At 40.9% G+C, this 20,245-nt stretch overlaps 1 protein-coding gene across 3 annotated transcripts in view; it reads right to left on the bottom strand.

The window, feature by feature from the left end:
- Positions 1–20,245, bottom strand: part of FRMD3 (FERM domain containing 3) — a 218,490-nt gene that overhangs the window by 84,219 nt on the left and 114,026 nt on the right. For all 3 annotated transcript variants that reach the window (XM_084899384.1, XM_084899385.1, XM_084899383.1), the window contains exon 3: positions 2,924–2,966. In XM_084899384.1, the coding sequence (XP_084755510.1) occupies positions 2,924–2,966 (43 nt within the window). The remainder of the gene's footprint in view (positions 1–2,923; positions 2,967–20,245) is intronic.

Below are 20,245 nucleotides of genomic sequence, written 5' to 3'. Positions count from 1 at the left end.
CAGTCTGCGGACTGAAAGGTCCCAGGTTCGATTCCGGGCAAGGGCATATACATTGGTTGCGGGCACATCCTCTGTAGGGGGTGTGCAAGAGGCAGCTGGTCGATATTTCTCTCTCATCGATGTTTCTAGCTCTCTATCTCTCTCCCTTCCTCTCTGTAAAAAATCAATAAAATATATATTTAAAAAATAAAAAAAGATGAAGAAAAGAAAAAAAAGAAAGAAAAGCTGAAACCAGTTTGGCTCAGTGGTAGAGCGTCGGTCTGCGGACTGAAGGGTCCCGGGTTCGATTCCGGTCAGGGGCATGTGCCTTGGTTGTGGGCGTATCCCCGGTGGGGAGAGTATGGGGGGCAGCTGGTAGATGTTTCTCTCTCATTGACGTTTCTGGCTCTCTATCTCTCTCCCTTCCTCTCTGTAAAAAAATCAATAAAATATATTTTTTTTAAAAAAGAAAGAAAAGAAAACAAGGTTAAGAATAATATAGATATTTATCTTGTTTTTGTTGATAAAAGGCCTTTCATATGTTGAGGGAGCTTATATAACAAAAAAAAATCCTAGAGGGATATATAAAACACTGATAACAACAGTTATTTATTGGGGAGATATAATGGGGAGAAGAAAGAAAATATGGTTTTCATTTTAAACTTTTCTGAACTGTTGGAAAAAACACACGAACATGATATTGAAAGTGATTTTTTAGAACACTAGTAAGAAGTAAGAGTAATGCCTCTGCAAAGTGTAGGCTCATTAGGACAGCTGAACTTCTGCCCGCCTGTGGGAACACCCACAGAGGAATCTTCATCAGATCAGGGCAAAGGACCTGAAAGTCAGGCATCACTCTAGTGAGGGAGAGGAATGGGAGGAACTGTTCTTCCAAGGAGCTGTGCCCTCGCTGCCTACTCGGAGTCTAAAAGGCACGCCCACACCCACGCTGGAAGCTGTCTGGGTTCTGCAACAAGATCCTTTTGATCAATTCATGAATGAGTCTCAGGGGTTGGACCCAGTTTCTCGGAGTTCACATTTTATAAGCCCACATATTTTTTTTCTAATTTACATTCAAGTTCATGTTCCAGGACATGGACAAGAGCACAGAAATTCTTGATACAACAGACATCAACAACAACAAAACCAGGTTTGTGATCTTGAGAAAATGACACCAAGTTTCTTCACTAATGTCCTTCATACACAGAGCACTGGGTGGTGAGTGAGAAGACCCTTGCCGGTTCCTAGAAGCAGTGAGCCACGGGGTCAGGCTTACGTGCTGAACTTTACACAGCTCTTTTTCCAGATCCAGATGCCACTCGTCATTAGATTGGCACTGGTCAGTGGTCATATGTTAATCTTCATACCACTTTTGTAAAACACTGTGAGTTTTCAGTTGTTTGCTCAGATTTACTAATGGCAGAGACAAAGCTCTTTAGCAGCAAATTCTTCACAAGTTTTAAATGTTTTCTTCTATTAAGTGTTGAAATGAGACAGATTTATATTTCAAAATTGTGTGCAGCCTAAGGAACTTATTTCATGACATTTAAGAACCAAAGTCAAAGAACCACTTACTATAAGTAAGTTTTCCTGGAAAAATTGTCTAAATATTTTAAAGTATGTAAACAAAAATATGAAAACTTACAGTTAAGGGATAAAAGTTAGGCTATTTTTTTTCTCAGACATGTTTGCTCATTTTTATTATCCTGTGAGTCATTCTATACAGAGCTTCCTGGTACCTCTGCCCTCTATTTCTTATCAGATGCTTGTCCCAACTCTCTTCCAGCCTCACCCCACAGCCTGACCTCTCTGGACCTCCCACGCTCACTGCTGTCCATTTTCATCTCACACATCTTTCCTGCCATCCCCCTGCAGCACCCATTGCTCACAACAGCCATGGTTGCTAGCTGTCTGGCTGTCTTTCCTGCACTGGCCAGACAGTTTGCTCTTCAGAGATGGGAGAGGGGAGGGGGAACAAAAGGGAATGGAGAGAGAGAAAGAGGGAGGGGAGAAAACAGAACTAGGAATAAATATGTTGGTTGCCAGAGTGCCATCCACGTTCAGTCTCTTCCTTCTTCTCCCACTCAAAACCCTGCCCAGAATAACCTCTTCATATTTGGACAAAGAAAAGAATCCCCTGGATGATGACAAGTGACATAATCTGTGCTAACCTGATCTCCAATGAGAAGCTGATTGATCGCCTGCGTTTCAGGGCCATGGGAAAGTTGGCGTGGAGGGATAAATGGTTGTCAGGGCCAGCTGTGAATCTATGAGGTGCGTTTAAGAAGCTCTCCTCCAAACCACAAATAAAAGCAGGGTGACTGCAGCCTGGCAGGGGGGACCAGACAAAACCATGCCCACCCAGGACCACTAGTCAACACCCTCCTCACAACGCCTCAGAGAAAGGTTTTCCAAAGGGACCTCATATGAGCTCATCAGGAAAAAAAATAAAAATAATTTAAAAGGGCAGGGCCGGACACCAGAGCTTGCAAACAATTACTCGGAGGGGGGGTGGGGTATTGATATTAGGGAACTTGTGGGGTGGAAAAGCACAACACACTTCAGTAAAGATATAGCAAGATTTTAGTTTCAAAATACGCCCCCGAAGACTGCATCTCCCACCCTGAACCATTTACTAGCAACCCCACAATCAGAAGGAACCAGATATTCAATCATCTAATCCAATTCCCCTGTGCGAATATGGAACATGAGGGTAAGCTGGTGGAGAGGGAGAGGCACAGGGGGCTGTGGGAATAGTGACTGCACAGCAGCCCAAGGCCAGCAAATGAGAAAGAATCCACACAGCCCTCCCTGGGAGAGAGAAGCCCCGCCCACCCTCAGCTCTTCAACTAAAGCAGTGTCTTTCCTGGCAGGAAAAACTCTGTGGAGAAACAGAATCTTTGGACACTTCATAGCAAAGGTGAACCCACAGGTTGGCACTTACATTTCATTTGCTTGCAGATGGACTTGTTCGGTTCAAGCCAGTGCTGGGGAGAAAGAAAAAGATTGCAGATCAAATGGCTGGACCATATGATGCATATTTAATAACTAAAAGGAATTTAATAAAGATACTCTTTTTCCAAAGTACAGCCTTGGTTCCTATAGCTATTCCTCAGGGTTCCACCTCTGAAGACCCACATGAACAATTTGGCAACCATAATACTATAGGCAAGGGTATAAACTGCGGAGAAATAACACTTGCAGGGTTTGAGTCACACTGTTGCTAGGGGAGAAGGACAAGAGAGCGGACATGCACCTAACTGGATGTTCTAGTGGCTCTAGTTGATCCTCGGTGATCCTTTGAGTTCCATTGCTCTAGGAAAACCAGAGATGGCTAAGGACTTGGACATCATTGACCTCAGAGTCACAATCCAAGACAGCATCAGCACCTTGCCCCCCACCTCCCCTGAAGCAGCCTCCTCCTGGGTTAACAGTGGGCCAAGCCAGCATCAGCCCCGCAATGCCCAGAGCTGATTCTTCCTTTGTGGTAGGGAGAACAAATGATTTTTAATATCTCAATTCAGAGGCCTGAGGTCATCATGAAGGAAAATCAGCCCCCTCACAAAACAAAGGAGCTCAAAGACCTGGGCAGGCATCTAAAGCAGACTTCATGCTAGTCCCTGTGGCCAGCTCTCTCCACACATATGTGATGGTCACTTCAACATGTTGAGATCTGGGCAGCTTTTGATATCACATGATGTCCCTGAAACCACTTAGGGAATGTCAGGAAACATCACTTTATACACCTATAATTTATGAAGACAATAGGGGGTTGCCACTGCGTATCCACCAAGAGGTCTGGGAGTCCCCACTATGGATCCCCCCAACCCTGTTTGATAGAGGGGAGGAAGGGGGACACTTATCAGTTGAGTGCTTACACTTCTCTCTCATTGTATCATCCAGAAGCCTCAAGGTTCTGCATTGTCACTATTGCTTGATGTAATACAAAATGATAAGGTTTAACAAAAGAAAGCATTTGCTGAGTGCTTAAGTGCCAGGTACTCTTCTAAGAGTCTCCATGGACCATCACTACCACTCCATTTACAGATGAGAAGTCTGGGCTCAGGAGTTAACCAACTTGCCTAAGGTCACCCAGTGAATAACTGGGAGGGCAGTGTGCAGTGGAATTCCAGAGGAAGGCCCTGGGCCTTGGCCATGCAGCCTCCCGATGGATCAGTTCACTCTAAAAAGGATCATTCTCCACAATGAATGTTCTCTCTTTCACCAGGAACTGAAAAATCGAGTGGTCAAACCAGGAGTTTCCAATCCAGAGTATGAGAGCTCTGTGGCCTTCAAAAACAAGACTAGTGTTCTGGCCGATGTTGCTTGGTGGTTAGAGTGTCAGCCTGGGCACCAAAGGGTTGTGGGTTTGATTCCTGGTCAAGGGCATGTACCTGAATTACAGGTTCAATCCCCAGCCCGGGTCAGGGCAGGAAGCAACCAATCTATGTGTCTCGTCCACATCAATGTTTATCTCTCACTTTCCCCCTCATCCCATAACAATCTATGGGGGGAAATATACTCAGGTGAGAATGAACAACAAAAAAAAAGAATGGGTGTCTTTTCAGGAAGGCTCTAACAGAAAATCACCAGATACATTGCACAAGCTCAAATAGCAGGTTTCTTTGCATATGGCCAAAATTATATCACCTCATTTTGGAAGCCCTGGTTATCTTCCCTTTCCCCAATTTTTTTATTGTGATAAAATATACATAACCATTGTAACCATTTTAAAGTGTACAATTTAGCGGTATTAAATGCATTCAAAATCACCACCATCCATCTCCAGGACTTTTTCTATTTTGTAAAATTTTAACTCTATGCTTATTAAACAATAACTTTTTGCGCCTTCCTCCCAGCCCCTGGAAACCACTATTCTATTTTTTTATTGTCTCCATCTAGTCAGAAATGATGTTTGTTCTTTATAGCATTACAATGGACGAGTGGAAAATGTATTGATTTTACCACTTACTGGCTATATAACCTTATGCAAAAATGTTTAACCTCTCTGTGCCTCAATTTCAACAACTATAAAATGAGAATAGTAATAGTATCTACCTTGCAAGCATTTTAAAACATATTAAACATAAGACACTTAAACAGTGGCTGGCACATGGAAAACAAGAAATGCTTGTTTGCTGATGCTGTTGCTGTTACTTAAGTGCGTTTTAATTGATAGACCAACATCTTCTAATATATGGACTCCCAGAGAATAATTAAAGGGGTGTCTGGTGATGAAATTACTTTTCTAGAAATAAACAGAATAGCTTAGAACTAAGGCAAGAAAACAAATAACAGCAGCCAGAGATCAATACCTACTGCTATTATCTCACAGAGGAAAATCACCAGTCATTTTGCCAATAAAGCCTGAAATATAAACATGCTTTCTGAATTTGCTTTGCCTGTCATCCTTTGAACTCCTTGGCCTTTCTCAGCCTAAGGTCAACCTACCTCTCCACCTTTTCTCTGCCTCCAGGGATGACAGTAAGTTTCACCTTGTGTGCCCACTCCGATTAGTCAGTGGCCATCTCCCAGGGCTATGAGAAGGGTTCTGAGATGGAGTTTGTGGGGGGCGAGGAGGGGGGGGGGGGCGTGGAGGATGAAGGTTCAGTGAGGAGGGCCATGGTCAATTGGCTGTATCTGCCATGTAGGAGTAGGAAACATTACTAAGATGCTAAGAAAGCCATCAGCCAAGAAAGTTTGGGAACCTCTAAAGTGTGGTATCATACAATTCGTGTGTTTTCTTTTTAAATAAAAGGGTCAAAACACTATCATATATTTTAAAAGAATACATAATAAGCATCTAAATGTTTTTTTTTAATATCTGAAATTATATACATTGAACTGATAGCAGTGAGAATGGGTAACAGGGAGGGAATAGGAATTTCGAGGTGTTGATCAAAAGAAATAATGACTTACATTTTTTTCTGTGATGTTTTAACTCAAACTTTTTAAATGTGTTGGTACATTCCATGAATAATTTAAAAATCAATGTTTTAAAAAAGGAGGAAAGAAAGATAAGCTCTGTCAAAACCAGTTTGGCTCAGTGGATAGAGCATCAGTCTATGGACTGAAAGGTCCCAGGTTCGATTCCGGTCAAGGACATGTACCTTGGTTGAGGGCATATCCCCAGTGGGGGTGTGCAGAAGGCAGCTGGTTGATGTTTCTCTCTCATCAACATTTCTAGCTCTCTATCCCCCTCTCTTCCTCTCTGTGGAAAATCAATAAAATATATTTTAAAAAATAAAGTGTTTAAAAAAAAAAGAAAGAAAGAAAGATAAGCTCTACTTGGAGGATAAAGGTGGATTTCATGTCATTTAGACTCAAGCATTTCATAGATAATAGGCAGATGCTGAATCCAGCTAAGCTCCTGGGGCTGACACTCTGGTCCAACTCAGAAGCCAACAGGCCTGGATTCGGACCCCAGCTCTGCCACTTACCAGTGGTGTGACCTCGGACCAGTTCCTCTATTTCCTCGCTTACAGCATCATTGTGAAGCTTAAAGGGTAATTCATTAAGAAGCTCTTAGAATAGAGCCTGGGGCATAGTGAAGACTCAGTTACACACCACCCATCCCCATTTCTTCACATTCACTGAGAGAGCCCCCTAAGCTGGTACACTGCCCTCCCCTTAAGGAGCCCACCTTTGTCATTCTTTTCCTCTCTCACCCCATCTTCCCTGTTTTACATGAATAGAATATTCCCCCTTTCTTCATTCTTCCTTTTAGAGTCATGAGTTGGGCAATGAATTCAAGTCTGGCAGAAAATAACCACCATGGTCATTAGAGATAAGCCTTAGAACATGTATTTCTATTTTCCTTTCTCTTGCTGCTTGGAATATATGCTCTTTTGTTTTCTTCCTGGAAACTGATATACCCTGAGAGAGGCTGAAACGAAAGTGTGCCAATCCAAAAATCTGAATTTGTGCTTGGTTTACTCCAACGGAAACTTTCCTTTCCTGGGCTCTCATTTAGAATCACAATTCCAAAGACTGCAGAAGCTGAGACCCAATCGCTGATTGTAGCTAATGAGCTCAGGGAGCGGGCAGCACTGGAGGATGCGCCCCAGTGTGATTTGAAGGTGTCAGGAAGGTGTCTGCTGTCAGGGCTCTGACAGGGCTGTGCCCAGGTCCCTTCAGGTAGCTCTCCCTTTAGTTACACAATCGTCTGACTCCCTCGGGTTACTGGAATCCACTGCCAGGCAAGAACTGAGCCCCCCACTCACACCCACCCCACAGCCAGGCAGCTCTTTAATACCCGACAGCTGTGGAAGGATCCGACGTCTGCCCCTTCACCCCGTGGCCATGACAACTCTCAGGCACGGCCTACACTACTCTCGAGCTCCTCTGTGGGACTGAGCCCACATCCCCTCTGAACACTGCCTGACACCGCACTCTCAGGCCTCCTTGTACTCCCCATCCCTTCCCATCCCCAGCTCTCCTACAAGTCTTTTCCTAGGAACATTTCCTAACAAACCTGGAATTTTCCTCTCAGGATCTGTTTTCTGGGGACTGGACCTAAGACAGTCTCCCTAACTCTCCACCAGAAACTGCCCTCCAGAGTAGTTAAGATCCTTCCCTTGGAGGCGTATTCCTTTTGCTTTTGGTTTGAACCCTGCTCACTGCAAGTCCCCTGTGAGAGGTCCGAGTTTAACCAGGTTTTTAGCTTTGACAATATAGCCTGACCACATTTCAAGCCATTTCTTAAAACAAATTTATTTTGATTGACAGCAGCTTGAAGAAAAGGGAGTGGGAGGAAGCCACACGGAGGGGTGGAAAGCAGAAAGGTAAAGCCTCGAGGCCTGATTTCCTTACCTGTGATCTTGGGGGGGAAGGAGGGGAACAGGGGGACCCTAAGGTTCCTTCAGCTCTCATGTTTCACATTCTATGAACCTGCAGGATGAGAATGTTGCCAGCAAATGTTTCTTTTTAATTTGTCTTGGTTCAGCTATGCTTACCCTAAAATTGTTTTTCCCTACCCTTTGATAGAAATAATGCATTTCCTTTGTACTTTCTAATTTTGTCTTGAGAAAAAGATAGGTGTGAAGTGGTGTTTGTGACTAAATAGATTGATTTTTAATTCAGTAGCTACGCGCACGCGCGCGCGCACACACACTCCCAAAAGTAAACAATATCTGTTATCTTCAAATGCTAGGCTTCTGTTGAAACTGATTTAGCCAGTGATTACAGAATAAATTACACACCTCTCTGTTATCTTTCTCAAAACCCTTGGTGTCCTAGACAAGAGTAATGTAGTAAAGAACCAATGGGGCTTTAAACAAGAATGAATGTGTCCCCCCACCCCCAGCCCCCCAAAAAAGAGATTCTTTCTTCCCTCAGGAGTAACCCAGATTCAAAACTGACCACTTCTCATCATCTCCCTGAAAAGATGGCCTGATTCTCACATTACAGCTGGACAAAGCCCCGAGTAACTCAGTCTCTGCGTTATCTAGCCAGTTCATGCCATTTCTGGGTCCTCTGGCTTTACTGGGGTGTGTGTGGGGGGGGGGGGGGAGACAGAGGATGGGGGAGAGAAGAATGCCATCGGAATGAATGAATGAATGCAGCCCTGCCCTGCATAGAAAAGTTAGAGCTAGGCCTGGTTATTTAGCTCCAGTAACAATGGTTTCCACTCCAGTTTCAATAAAACCTACTACACACCGCAACAACATCTGTAGATCAGGAACACTCAAAAGTTATTGTCGGTGTAAAAATAAAAATAAAAAACCTTCATTGCTTTTGTGTAGTGTGTTTTACTCTTTCAGCCATAAATACTTTTGTATTCTAGATTCTCAGTGATGAGCATCATAGAAGCAATAACCAGGAGAAGAAATACTGTAAGAAACACAACCGGAAACAGGAAGCCTAAGAAAGCATTAAGCACCTTTGTTTTTCTAAAGGACCAGACAATAAATGTTTTAGGCTTTGTGGTCTATGTGATCTCTGTCGGAACTACTCAACTCTGCTACTGGTGCATGAAAGCAGCCACAGATAACTCATAAGTCAATAGAAGGGTGTGTTGCAATAAAACTTTATTTACAAAAAAGGATGGGGAAAGGAGCAGCCTGACACTTGTGTTCCAATTCCTAGCTCTACATCCAAGAAGTCCTTAATGTACAGTTCAAGAAAAAAAAAATAGTAGTAGTGGTTATAAAACATTCTCTACTGTTTATTTAAAGTGCACTAGGAAACCAAATGCAATCATAAGGAAATTATATAATTCTTTTAAGCTTATTACAATGGAATTTGCTTTCAAGCCATATAAATTTAAAGTGTCACCCAACTATTCCAAGGTCAAAGGTCTCTTAGTTGCTAGATCCATAGATCTTCACAGACTCTTTAAAGCATAGAAGAGTAAAAAGACCAGTGACATATGTTGATAAAATCGAATAATGCATTTAAAGAACAACCCTATAGCATAGGTACTAATAGTATACCCATTTTTCAGATTAAAAACTGAGCCTGGGTCAAAGAGCTTGCTTGAAGTCATATAACCAGCAAGTGACAGGGACAGGATTTGCTTCAGTCTTCCTGGAGTCAAAGCTCTTGGCAATATAGTGTCCTCTGATCCTCCTTCCTTCTTGATGTTTGAAACTAGAACCATTCCCCTTTACTAAGTGAATAACTACCCTAATGTCTCTCTATTCTCTCTCCTCATTTTATTCTTCCTTCTCTGTGTGATGCTGGCCAGTCTCCTTTGCAGGTTTCTCCTTATGGACCATCCTTTACAAAGGATATTGTTTAGCTTTCAGATTCTCATCTCCCTCTATACTCTCTTCCTCATCTCTTGGATCTATTCTCAGGGCTTTGAAGTACTGAAGGCCTCGGGGGCTCCCAAGTCTCTATCTGCAGCCTAACCCTCCTCATTAAGCTTCAGACCCAACTGAACATCACCATCTCAGCATCTCACAGGCAGCCCAAACTTAATATGTCCAAAACTCACCACCTCTCCCCAAAATCCACTCTCTTTTACAGTTTATCTGGTAAGTGGTTCCATTTGCACTTGGAGCCCAAAGTGGACATGTAGGAAGTTCAAACACCCTGCTGGACAGGCCATGTGGAAAGGCCCCAAAACCACATGCACAGGGAGCACCCCTCCTCCCCACGCCCCACTCTCCAGCCCCATCAAGGCACCAGGCATATGAAGAGGTGTTGGTCTGTGACCATACCACCCTGAAAGTACAAGATCTCATCTGAAGGTGTGTGAAACCCCCACATCAGACCAGCCACTAGCTGAATGTTACTGAGGGAGCCTCGGCAACACCATGTTGGGCAGAATAATCACCCAGCTGAGCCCTGCTCAAATTCCCAACTCACAAAATTCTGAGATACAATAACATTGCATTGTTTTGAGCCACTGAATTTTGAGATTTGTTTCTCATCAAGAGATACCTAGAACTCCAACTCCTTGATATGAACTAAATGTTTGTTGATTCCCCTAAAATTCACATGTAAAAAAAAGCCCAAACTCCAGTGTGATAATATTTAGAGGTGTGCAGTCTTTGGCAGGTGATTAGGTTTAAAATAAGTCCTTATGGTGGGGATCCTACGATGGTATTAGTGCCCTTTTAAGAAAGAGGAAGAGAGACCAGAGTATAAGCTCTTGCTTCCTGCCCCACCACCTCACCCCCAGTAACTTCTGAGGACACAGGAAGAAGGCAGCCATCTGTAAGCCAGAAAGGAAGTCCTTACCAGGATACAAATCTGTCTTCACTTTGATTTGTACTTCCCAGCCTCTAGAATTGTGAGAAATAAATGTCCTTTTAAGCTACCCTATCTATGGTGTTTTCTCTTAGCAGCCCAGGCTAAAATGCTTATTATTGACCTCCATGCATCTAACACACAATTACAACTGAACCTTTGGAAGATCTGCTGGGGCAGGGGTGAAAAGAAATAGAAGTCTGCTTCAGACTGTCACTTCCTAGCCTACACTGTTTTTATTTCTCCAAGTTATACATCCTAGTTACAGTCTAATCTTTTTTCCAGCTTGTCTTAAAAATCATATTTAAAGCTATTTTGAAACTTTCAACCTGCTAGTCTCTGGTCAGCTCTGATGTTCTTGCCTGCTGGATTTCTTGCCTCTGGCAAACGCTTCTCTCACTAATGATGACACTTAACCATTATCTCCCTAATTAATTTCTGTCTTCATCTAAACCAAGCCCAAGAGGTTCTCACAACCAAGATGTGAGACCATCCTGCCTTGGGTATCCACTTGTTCCCTAATGCAAAACAGAAATAAAATGGCATTTTTCCCAGCCCCACTTATTCTTATGTCTGTCTTTTGGCCCAAATAAGATAACCAGTTCACATGTTTGCTCCTCCCTCCACTAAAATTATGACATCCCAGTTAGCTAAGTGACTCCAGACTGCAACCTATCTGCATTAGGCATCCCATTCTATCGGATATAGACAGAGTCCATTATGAGCAATCATTTTAGTTTAGCACCAAATTCTGCTTTCTGCTGAAGGAACATGACAATTTCCCCAAATATGGCAGTGCGCAAACCCTGGGCCACAACTGAAACACTAGCCAGTGTATCCAACTTTCAAGCTATTGTGATAGCGCTTTGTTCTTGTAACTTGAGTGCCCCAAGTCCTTCCCACAAAGCCAAGTTACTACTCCATACCCCTCCCAACACAGGTTTCTAAGCAGCCTTGATTGTTTAATACCTCCTGAAACTTAAAAACAAAAGAGGACTCTCTAAACAGAGAAATTCTTGACCAGTGATTTGAGGCAGCAGTCCAACCCTTTTCAGTGCAGGGCTGCCCTAAATCCTGGGCACCACTCTCACTCCTAGTTACAAGTGTCTGTGAAGCAATTGTCCCGGGGAGCAGAGAACAGCCTTTCAATGGCAGGAGCAGCTGGTGGGAAATAATGCTGTCTGGCTTCTTGGCACCATCCCCAGAGTGAAACCTCACATCACTGGGCCTGTTTTCATGCCATTCCATGTCTTTCCCAAAAGTACCTCTAGAAAAAGCACACTGCTCTAACCCAGAAACGATCTTTTCCCATTAGAAAGGAAACTCACCAATAGGCTTCCTAGTCCTTTCTGGCTGCCAACATAAAAACCTCAGGGTCAGCTCTATTTGGGGAGGGAGTTGCGGGTTCAGCATGCCCTTGCATCCATGGTTTCCCAGGTCATGCTATCAGAAAGCATGTCCTAACACAGGGTGCTTCAGGAGGTTGTCCAAGGAGAGTGGATTTCCAAAGTGAATTTGTCATCCTTAGAGACAATGATGTAAGTGGGTGAAACATGTTTAAAAATGGGAAAGCTTAAAATCAAAAGCACTGGGTCCAATCTGCCTGTAGACTGTAACCAACTACCTACAACCAAGACAGTCCTCCTCTGGCTGGATTGAGGGTGGGATCCTCGGTTCTAAGGCACTGTGAGTGACTTCCAACTGAGTATGGGGGGAAAGGAAAGGGTGAACGAACAGAAATTCAGAGCAAGAAACTTGGAATTATGAAATCCAATTATTTCAAAACTTCAGCTTTCTAAAGAGATGCGTTCTTCAGAAGACAAATGCGATGGAAACTCCAGGGGATTTTTATTGACCAGTGTTCAATCTGCCCCTCCCTACCTCAAATTTAATTTTTTTAAATAATGGAAATTCTGGGTCCTTAGCATTAAAAGAGAAAAAGATAGTCATCATTTACTGACCCAGTCCTCACCCATCTCAGAGCATATGGTGCATGAGACATCTTGTCAAACATATGGTGTTCCAAATGTGAGAATGCTAAATATTAAATATTCCACAATGGTTTTCCATAAACCAAGTTGTGAAGGCTTGTAGGCAAACCACCAATTCCCATAGCAGAGGTAAGTTCCATTTCAGCTTTTCTAACTAATCAGATTTTCTCTGTTGACTAGTTTTCTAACCAAATAATTCATTGGTTTTTATTTTCCATTGAGAAGAAGTACATGAAATGCTTTTTTTAAAAAAATGCTGATCAATCAATTTCTGCTTAAAACTCCCAAATCAGAATATCTTTTCCCTTGAGCCTATTTTCCTAATGAGCCAAGGCATACTTTCCCTCATCTCTCTGGAAGATCATCCTGCCTTTAAGTGAAGTTATTAGCATTTCTAGGTTTTAACTTGCTAACCATGGCCTTATTTCCTCATGCAATTGCCTCACCTAGCCAATACATAGTAATAATAGTAATTAGTAAAAATAACACATACCAAGTACTCAGGATATACCATTTATTAAACATTTGCATATCTTTTCTCTAATTCCCATATCAACCTTACATGTAGGTATTGTTATCTGTTTTAACAATCAGGACAGAAAAAGATGCTTAATAACTTGATCAACATCACATAGCTGATTAACCAGCAGAGATGTGACTTAATTCATATCTTTCTGAGTGCAAAGTCTATGCACTTTTGTGCAGCAACTGCTCAGAAACCTATGTGGAAGCTATTGCTCACATTGTAACCTCAAAATCAAAAGGCTATAAATAGTTGTGTGGTGCAGAGGGGAAATAGAACTATTCTGACAGCCCCTAAGACAGTTTGTTTTGGGGGTCATGATCCACATTTTTCCACTAATCTACCACCCAGGTCTGAACACTAAAAAATAAACTAAGAGAGGCCCCCAGCCTCAGAGGCAGCAGGCCAGACAGGAGCCCTGCATGAATTTCATGCTTTTTTACCACCATCAAGTTAGAATTCTGAAATATCCAGTGGCTCATAGCTGTTTCAAAGGTTTTAAATTCTTTTCATGTTAGAGGTGAACAGCCTGAAGTGGTGAGTGTTGTATTTTGTACCTCAAAATCAACGCAGGAGAAGGAATACCACATAACCAGACATCCTGAAAAGAGAGGCCATGGGGAGACAAAAACATAGTCCGCACTTGAAAGAAAAGCAGGCATCACCAGAAAAGGAAGTAAACGAGCCAGAGGTAAGCAGCCTGCCAGAGCAAGAATTCAGAGTAATGATCATAGCATGGCTAAAAAGAATGGAAGAGAAATTTGACAAAAGCCAAGAAGAAATGAGAAAGAACCATGAGGAAATGAAGGAGAGTCATGAGGAACTGAAGAAGAACCAAGAAGAAATGAAAAGTGACATCGCTACCATGAAGAACTCAATAGAAAGCATCAAGAGTAGACTAGATGAAGCAGAGGACCGCATCAGTGAGCTAGAAGATAAGATGGAAAAAAATACCCAAGTAGAGCAACTTCTAGAAAAAAAGATTAAAAAGCAGGAGGAGAGCCTACGGGAGCTTTGGGACAAAACAAAACAAAATAATATTCGAATAATAGGGGTTCCAGAAGGAAAGGAAACTGAGGTAGACATGGAAAAAGTATTTCAAGAAATAATGACAGAAAACTTTCCTGAAATAGAAAAGAAAAAACCCACACAAATCCAAGATGCCCGCAGAGTCCCAAGCAAAATGAATCCCAGAAGACAGACTCCAAGGCACATTATAATTAAATTGGCAAACAACAACGACAAAGTAAGAATCTTAAAAGCAGCCAGAGAGAGACAGAAAGTTACATACAAAGGAACCCCCATCAGACTAGCAACTGATTTCTCAACAGAAACTTATCAGGCCAGAAGGGAATGGGATGAAATATACAAAGTCATGCAAAGGAAGGGTCTGAATCCAAGAATACTGTACCCAGCAAGGCTATCAATCAAAATTGAAGGGGAAATCAGGAGCTTCACAGACAAAAAAAGACTGAAGGAATTTATCTCCACCAAACCAGCAATGCAAGAAATGCTAAAGGGTCTACTGTAAAAATAAAGAAATAAGAAGTGAAGAAGGAACACGGGTATAGAATAAAAATGGCGTCAAATGAGTACCTATCAATAATAACCTTAAATGTAAATGGATTAAATGCTCCAATCAAAAGACATAGGGTAACAGATTGGATAAGAAAACAAGACCCATACATCTGTTGTCTACAAGAAACCCACCTCAGAAAAAGAGATGCACACAGACTGAGGGTGAAGGGATGGAAAAAAGTTTTCCAGGCAAATGGAAATGAAAAAAAGCTGGGGTAGCAATACTTATATCTGACAAATTAGATCTCAGAGTGAAGGACATAACAAGAGATAATGAAGGCCACTTCATAATACTAAAGGGAACAATCCAACAAGAAGAAATAACTCTGGTAAATATATATGCACCCAATACAGGAGCAACCAAATACATTAAAAAACTGCTAGAGGACATTAAGGGAGAGATTAATAGCAATACAATCATAGTAGGAGATTTTAATACCCCACTGTCACCCTTCGACAAATCATCTAAACAAAAAATCAGCAAAGAAATATCAATCCTAAATGACTCACTAGACCAGATGGAATTAATTGACATCTTCAGGACACTCCACCCCAAAGCCACAGAATATACATTCTTCTCAAGTGCACATGGGACATTCTCAAAGATAGACCACATTTTGGGACATAGGCAAAGTCTCTTCAAATTCAAGAAGATAGAAATCATATCAAGTATCTTCTCAGACCATAATGGCATAAAACTGGAAATTAACTACAATAAAAATAATCCAAAGAAATCAAACACATGGAGACTAAACAGCTTGCTATTAAACAAGGACTGGGTTACCAGAGAAATCAAGGAAGAAATTAAAAACATCCTGGAAACAAATGACAATGAAAGCACAACAATCCAAAATCTTTGGGACACAGCAAAAGCAGTTTTGAGAGGGAAGTTCATATCCTTACAAGCCTATTGCAAAAAACTAGAAAAAATAGTAACAGATGATCTAACTCTACAACTCAAAGAGTTAGAAAAGGAGCAACAAGAAAAACCCAGTGTAAGCAGAAGGAAGGAAATAACAAAAATCAGAGCAGAGATAAACGACATAGAGACCAAAAAAACAATACATAAGATCAACAAAACCAAGAGCTGGTTCTTTGAAAGAATAAACAAGATAGATGGACCTCTAGCCAGGCTAACCAAGAAACAAAGAGAGAGGACCCAAATAAACAAAATCAGAAATGAAAGAGGTGAAATAACAACAGACCCCACCGAAATACAACGGATTGTTACAAAATACTACGAACAACTCTATTCCAACAAACTGAACAACCTGGAGGAAATGGACATATTCCTAGAAAAATACAAACTTCCAAAACTCAATCAGGAAGAATCTAAAAATCTCAATAGACCAGTGACTTGGGAAGAAATTGAAACAGTCATCAAAAAGCTTCCAGCAAACAAAAGCCCAGGGCCAGATGGCTTCACAGGAGAGTTTTACCAAACATTCAAGGAAGAACTAAAACCTATCCTCCTCAGACTATTCCAAAAAATTCAAGAGGAAGGAACACTTCCAAACTCCTTCTATGAAGCCAGCATCACCCTAATACCAAAACCCGATAAAGACAACTCAATGAAAGAGAATTACAGGCCAATATCCCTCATGAACATAGATGCCAAAATCCTCAACAAAATTCTAGCAAATCGGCTCCAGCAGAGCATCACAAAGATCATACACCATGACCAAGTAGGATTTATACCAGGAATGCAAGGTTGGTACAATATCCGCAAATCAATAAACGTGATACATCACATAAACAAGTTGAAAGATAAAAATCATATAGTCATATCAATTGATGCAGAAAAAGCATTTGATAAAATCCAACACCCTTTCCTGATAAAAACTCTTAACAAGGTGGGAGTACAAGGATCATACCTCAACGTAATAAAAGCTATATATGATAAACCCACAGCAAACATCATACTCAATGGGCAAAAACTAAAACCATTCCCTCTAAGAACAGGAACAAGACAGGGATGCCCACTATCGCCACTCCTCTTTGACATAGTACTGGAAGTACTAGCCATTGCAATTAGACAAGAGGAGGAAATAAAAGGCATCCAAATTGGAAAAGAAGAAGTAAAGTTATCCTTATTTGCAGACGACATGATATTGTATATAAAAAACCCAAAAGACTCCATTAAAAAACTAATTGGCTTAATAAATGAATTTGGCAATGTAGCAGGATACAAAATTAACACCAAGAAATCTATGGCATTTCTATACACCAACAGTGAGTTTATAGAAACAGAGACTAAAAAAGCAATTCCATTTACGATCGCACCAAAAAAATTAAGATACCTAGGAATAAACTTAACTAAGGAAGTAAAGGACCTATTTGCGGAAAACTACACGACACTGAAAAAAGAAATAGAGGAAGATGTAAACAGATGGAAGAACATACCATGTTCATGGATTGGTAGAATCAACATCATCAAAATGTCCATACTTCCTAAAGCAATCTATAAGTTCAATGCACTCCCCATTAAAATACCAACGGCATATTTCACTGACCTAGAAAGAACTCTCCAAAAGTTCATTTGGAACAATAAAAGACCCCGAATAGCCACAGCAATCCTGAGAAAGAAGAGTAAAGTAGGAGGTATCTCAATACCAGACTTCAAACTGTATTACAAAGCCACTGTTCTCAAAACAGCCTGGTACTGGCACAAAAACAGACATATAGATCAATGGAATCAAATCGAGAACCCAGATATCAACCCAAATCACTATGCTCAATTAATATTTGACAAAGGAGGCACTAATATACAATGGAGTCAAGACAGTCTCTTCAATAAATGGTGTTGGGAAAATTGGACAGATACATGCAAAAGAATGAAACTAGATCACCAACTTACACCATACACAAAAATAAACTCAAAATGGATACAGGACTTAAACATCAGACGGGAAACCATAAAAATACTTGAAGCATCCACAGGCAACAAAATCTCAGACGTATGCCAAAAAAACTTCTTCACTGATACTACCCCTAGTGCAATGGAAGCTAAAGAGAAAATAAACAAATGGGACTACATCAAAATAAAAAGCTTTTTTACAGCAAAAGAAACCATCAACAAAACAACAAGAAAGCCCACTGTGTGGGAGAACATATTTGCAAATGTTACCACTGATAAAGGTTTAATCTCCAACATCTACAAACAGCTTATACAACTAAATAAAAGGAAGATGAATGATCCAATTAAAAAATGGGCAATGGACCTAAATAGAATATTTTCAAAAGAAGACAGAAGGAAGGCCAAAAAGCACATGAAAACATGCTCAAAGTCACTAATTATCCGAGAGATGCAAATCAAAACAACAATGCGGTACCATCTCACACCTGTCAGAATGGCCAACATCAACAAATCAACAAACGACAAGTGTTGGCGAGGTTGCGGAGAAAAAGGAACCCTCGCGCACTGCTGGTGGGAATGTAGACTGGTGCAACCACTGTGGAGAACAGTGTGGAGTTTCCTCAAAAAACTGAAAATGGAACTCCCATTTGACCCAGTAATCCCACTTCTAGGAATATATCCCAAGAAACTTGAAACACCAATCAGAAAGGATATATGCACCCCTATGTTCATAGCAGCACAATCTACAATAGCCAGAATCTGGAAACAGCCTAGGTGCCCGTCAGCAGATGATTGGATCCAAAAACTTTGGTACATCTACACAATGGAATACTATGCTGCCATAAAAAAGAAGGATTTCTCATCATTTGCAGCATCCTGGATGGAATTGGAGAACATCATGCTGAGTGAAATAAGCCAATCAATGAAAGAGAAACACCACATGACCTCACTCATTTGTGGATAATAAAGAACATTATAAACTGGTGAACCATAAGATAGATATTGAGACAGTATATCAACAAGTAGACTGTCAAGTTACAGTGGGGACGGGAGGAAGATCTGGGGGAGATAATAGATCAACCGAAGGACTTGTATACATGCATATAAGTGCAACCAATGGACACAAAACTCTGGGGAGGGAGGGGATGTGTGGGAGGGAGGGAGGGGGTAAAAAAAAATCAATAAAATATATTAAAAAAAAATAAAAAATAAATATGAAAAAAAAAAATAAAAAAAAAATAAAAAAAAAAAATAAAATAAAAAATAAACTAAACCAAGTCAAAATATAAACAATGAAGTAGATCAGCCTAAAGACTTCTCTTTTTTAACTTAAAATAATTTCAGACAGATGGAAAACTTGCAAAGATGGTGTAAGTATAACCTTCACCCATTTTCCCCAATGTTAGCATCTTATATAACCACAGTACAACGGTCAAATTTTAAAAACTAATGTTAACACAATACCATTAACTAAAGTGCAGACTTAAACCAATGTTCCCACTACTTATTCTTATCTCTGTTCCAGAATCCAATCCTAGATCCAACCTTGCCTTAGAGGCATCGCTCTAAACTGTGAGTTTCCCCATCTTTCCTTGCCTTTCATGACCTTAACACTTTTGAAGAACATTGGCAAGTCACGTTGGAGACTGTCTCTAACTTCAGCTTGTCTGATGTTTTCTCAGAGTTTGAATGAGGTTGTTCACTCTTGGGAAGAACATTGTAGAGACTGTGCCCTTCCCAGTGCATCGTATCAGGAGTAGGTGCTGTAGGTACATCTTTTTACTGGCGATGTTAGCCTAGATGGCTTGGTTAAAATGATGTCTGCCAGGTTTCTTCACTGTAGAGTTACCTTTTTCCCCTTGTTATTAACAAATATGAGGAGAGGTAGATTCTTTAAAACAAGTTTCTCAAGCTTTTGTCCACTAATTTTAGCATTCATCCATAGACCTTGCCCACAATTATTATTGTGGTGTTCTAACACCAGTTTCCTATTTCTATCATTCCTTGTACATGTATTAATTGCAATTCTTCTGTAAGGATGAGCTGCCCCTTCTCCCTCTCTTTATTTATTCAGTTATTTTGTTCATATCATTATGGATTTGTGGGTCTTTATTTTATTCCAGGGATTATAATTCCATACTATTGTTATTTTTGCTGCTCCTATTGTTCCAGGTTGGGCCATTGGAAGTTCTCTCAGGTTGGCTCTGGGCCTTTCCTAGGGCCCTACCTTTTAGCTTTATGAGCACGTCCTTACTTTCTGGCAACACAAGATGCTTCAGAGTCATCTCATGATTCCCTCTGCCAACCCTAGAATCAGCCATTTCTGCAATGAGCTTGTTACTTTTATTGGAGAATGTATTAGAAACCGATGTCACTGCTTTTAGGCCATCTCAGGGGATAGAACCTATAAATATATGTATGTGTACTAGCCCACATATATATACACTTATATTTACTTCTATATCTATGCATGCTTTTAAAAAAAATCATGAGTTCATATTGATATCTCTGGTTCCAATTCTAAACGCTTCTCTTAATGTTTTATTCACTATCTCCCCAATGAGAGAGTCAAGAGAAATGAAAAAGATTAATGCATTTAAGTCATTTCCAGTTATTGTC

Source organism: Pipistrellus hanaki (assembly GCF_964339955.1).
Source record: "Pipistrellus hanaki genome assembly, chromosome: 11".
Lineage (NCBI taxonomy): Eukaryota > Metazoa > Chordata > Mammalia > Chiroptera > Vespertilionidae > Pipistrellus > Pipistrellus hanaki.
This window is presented reverse-complemented; position numbering and strand designations above follow the sequence as displayed.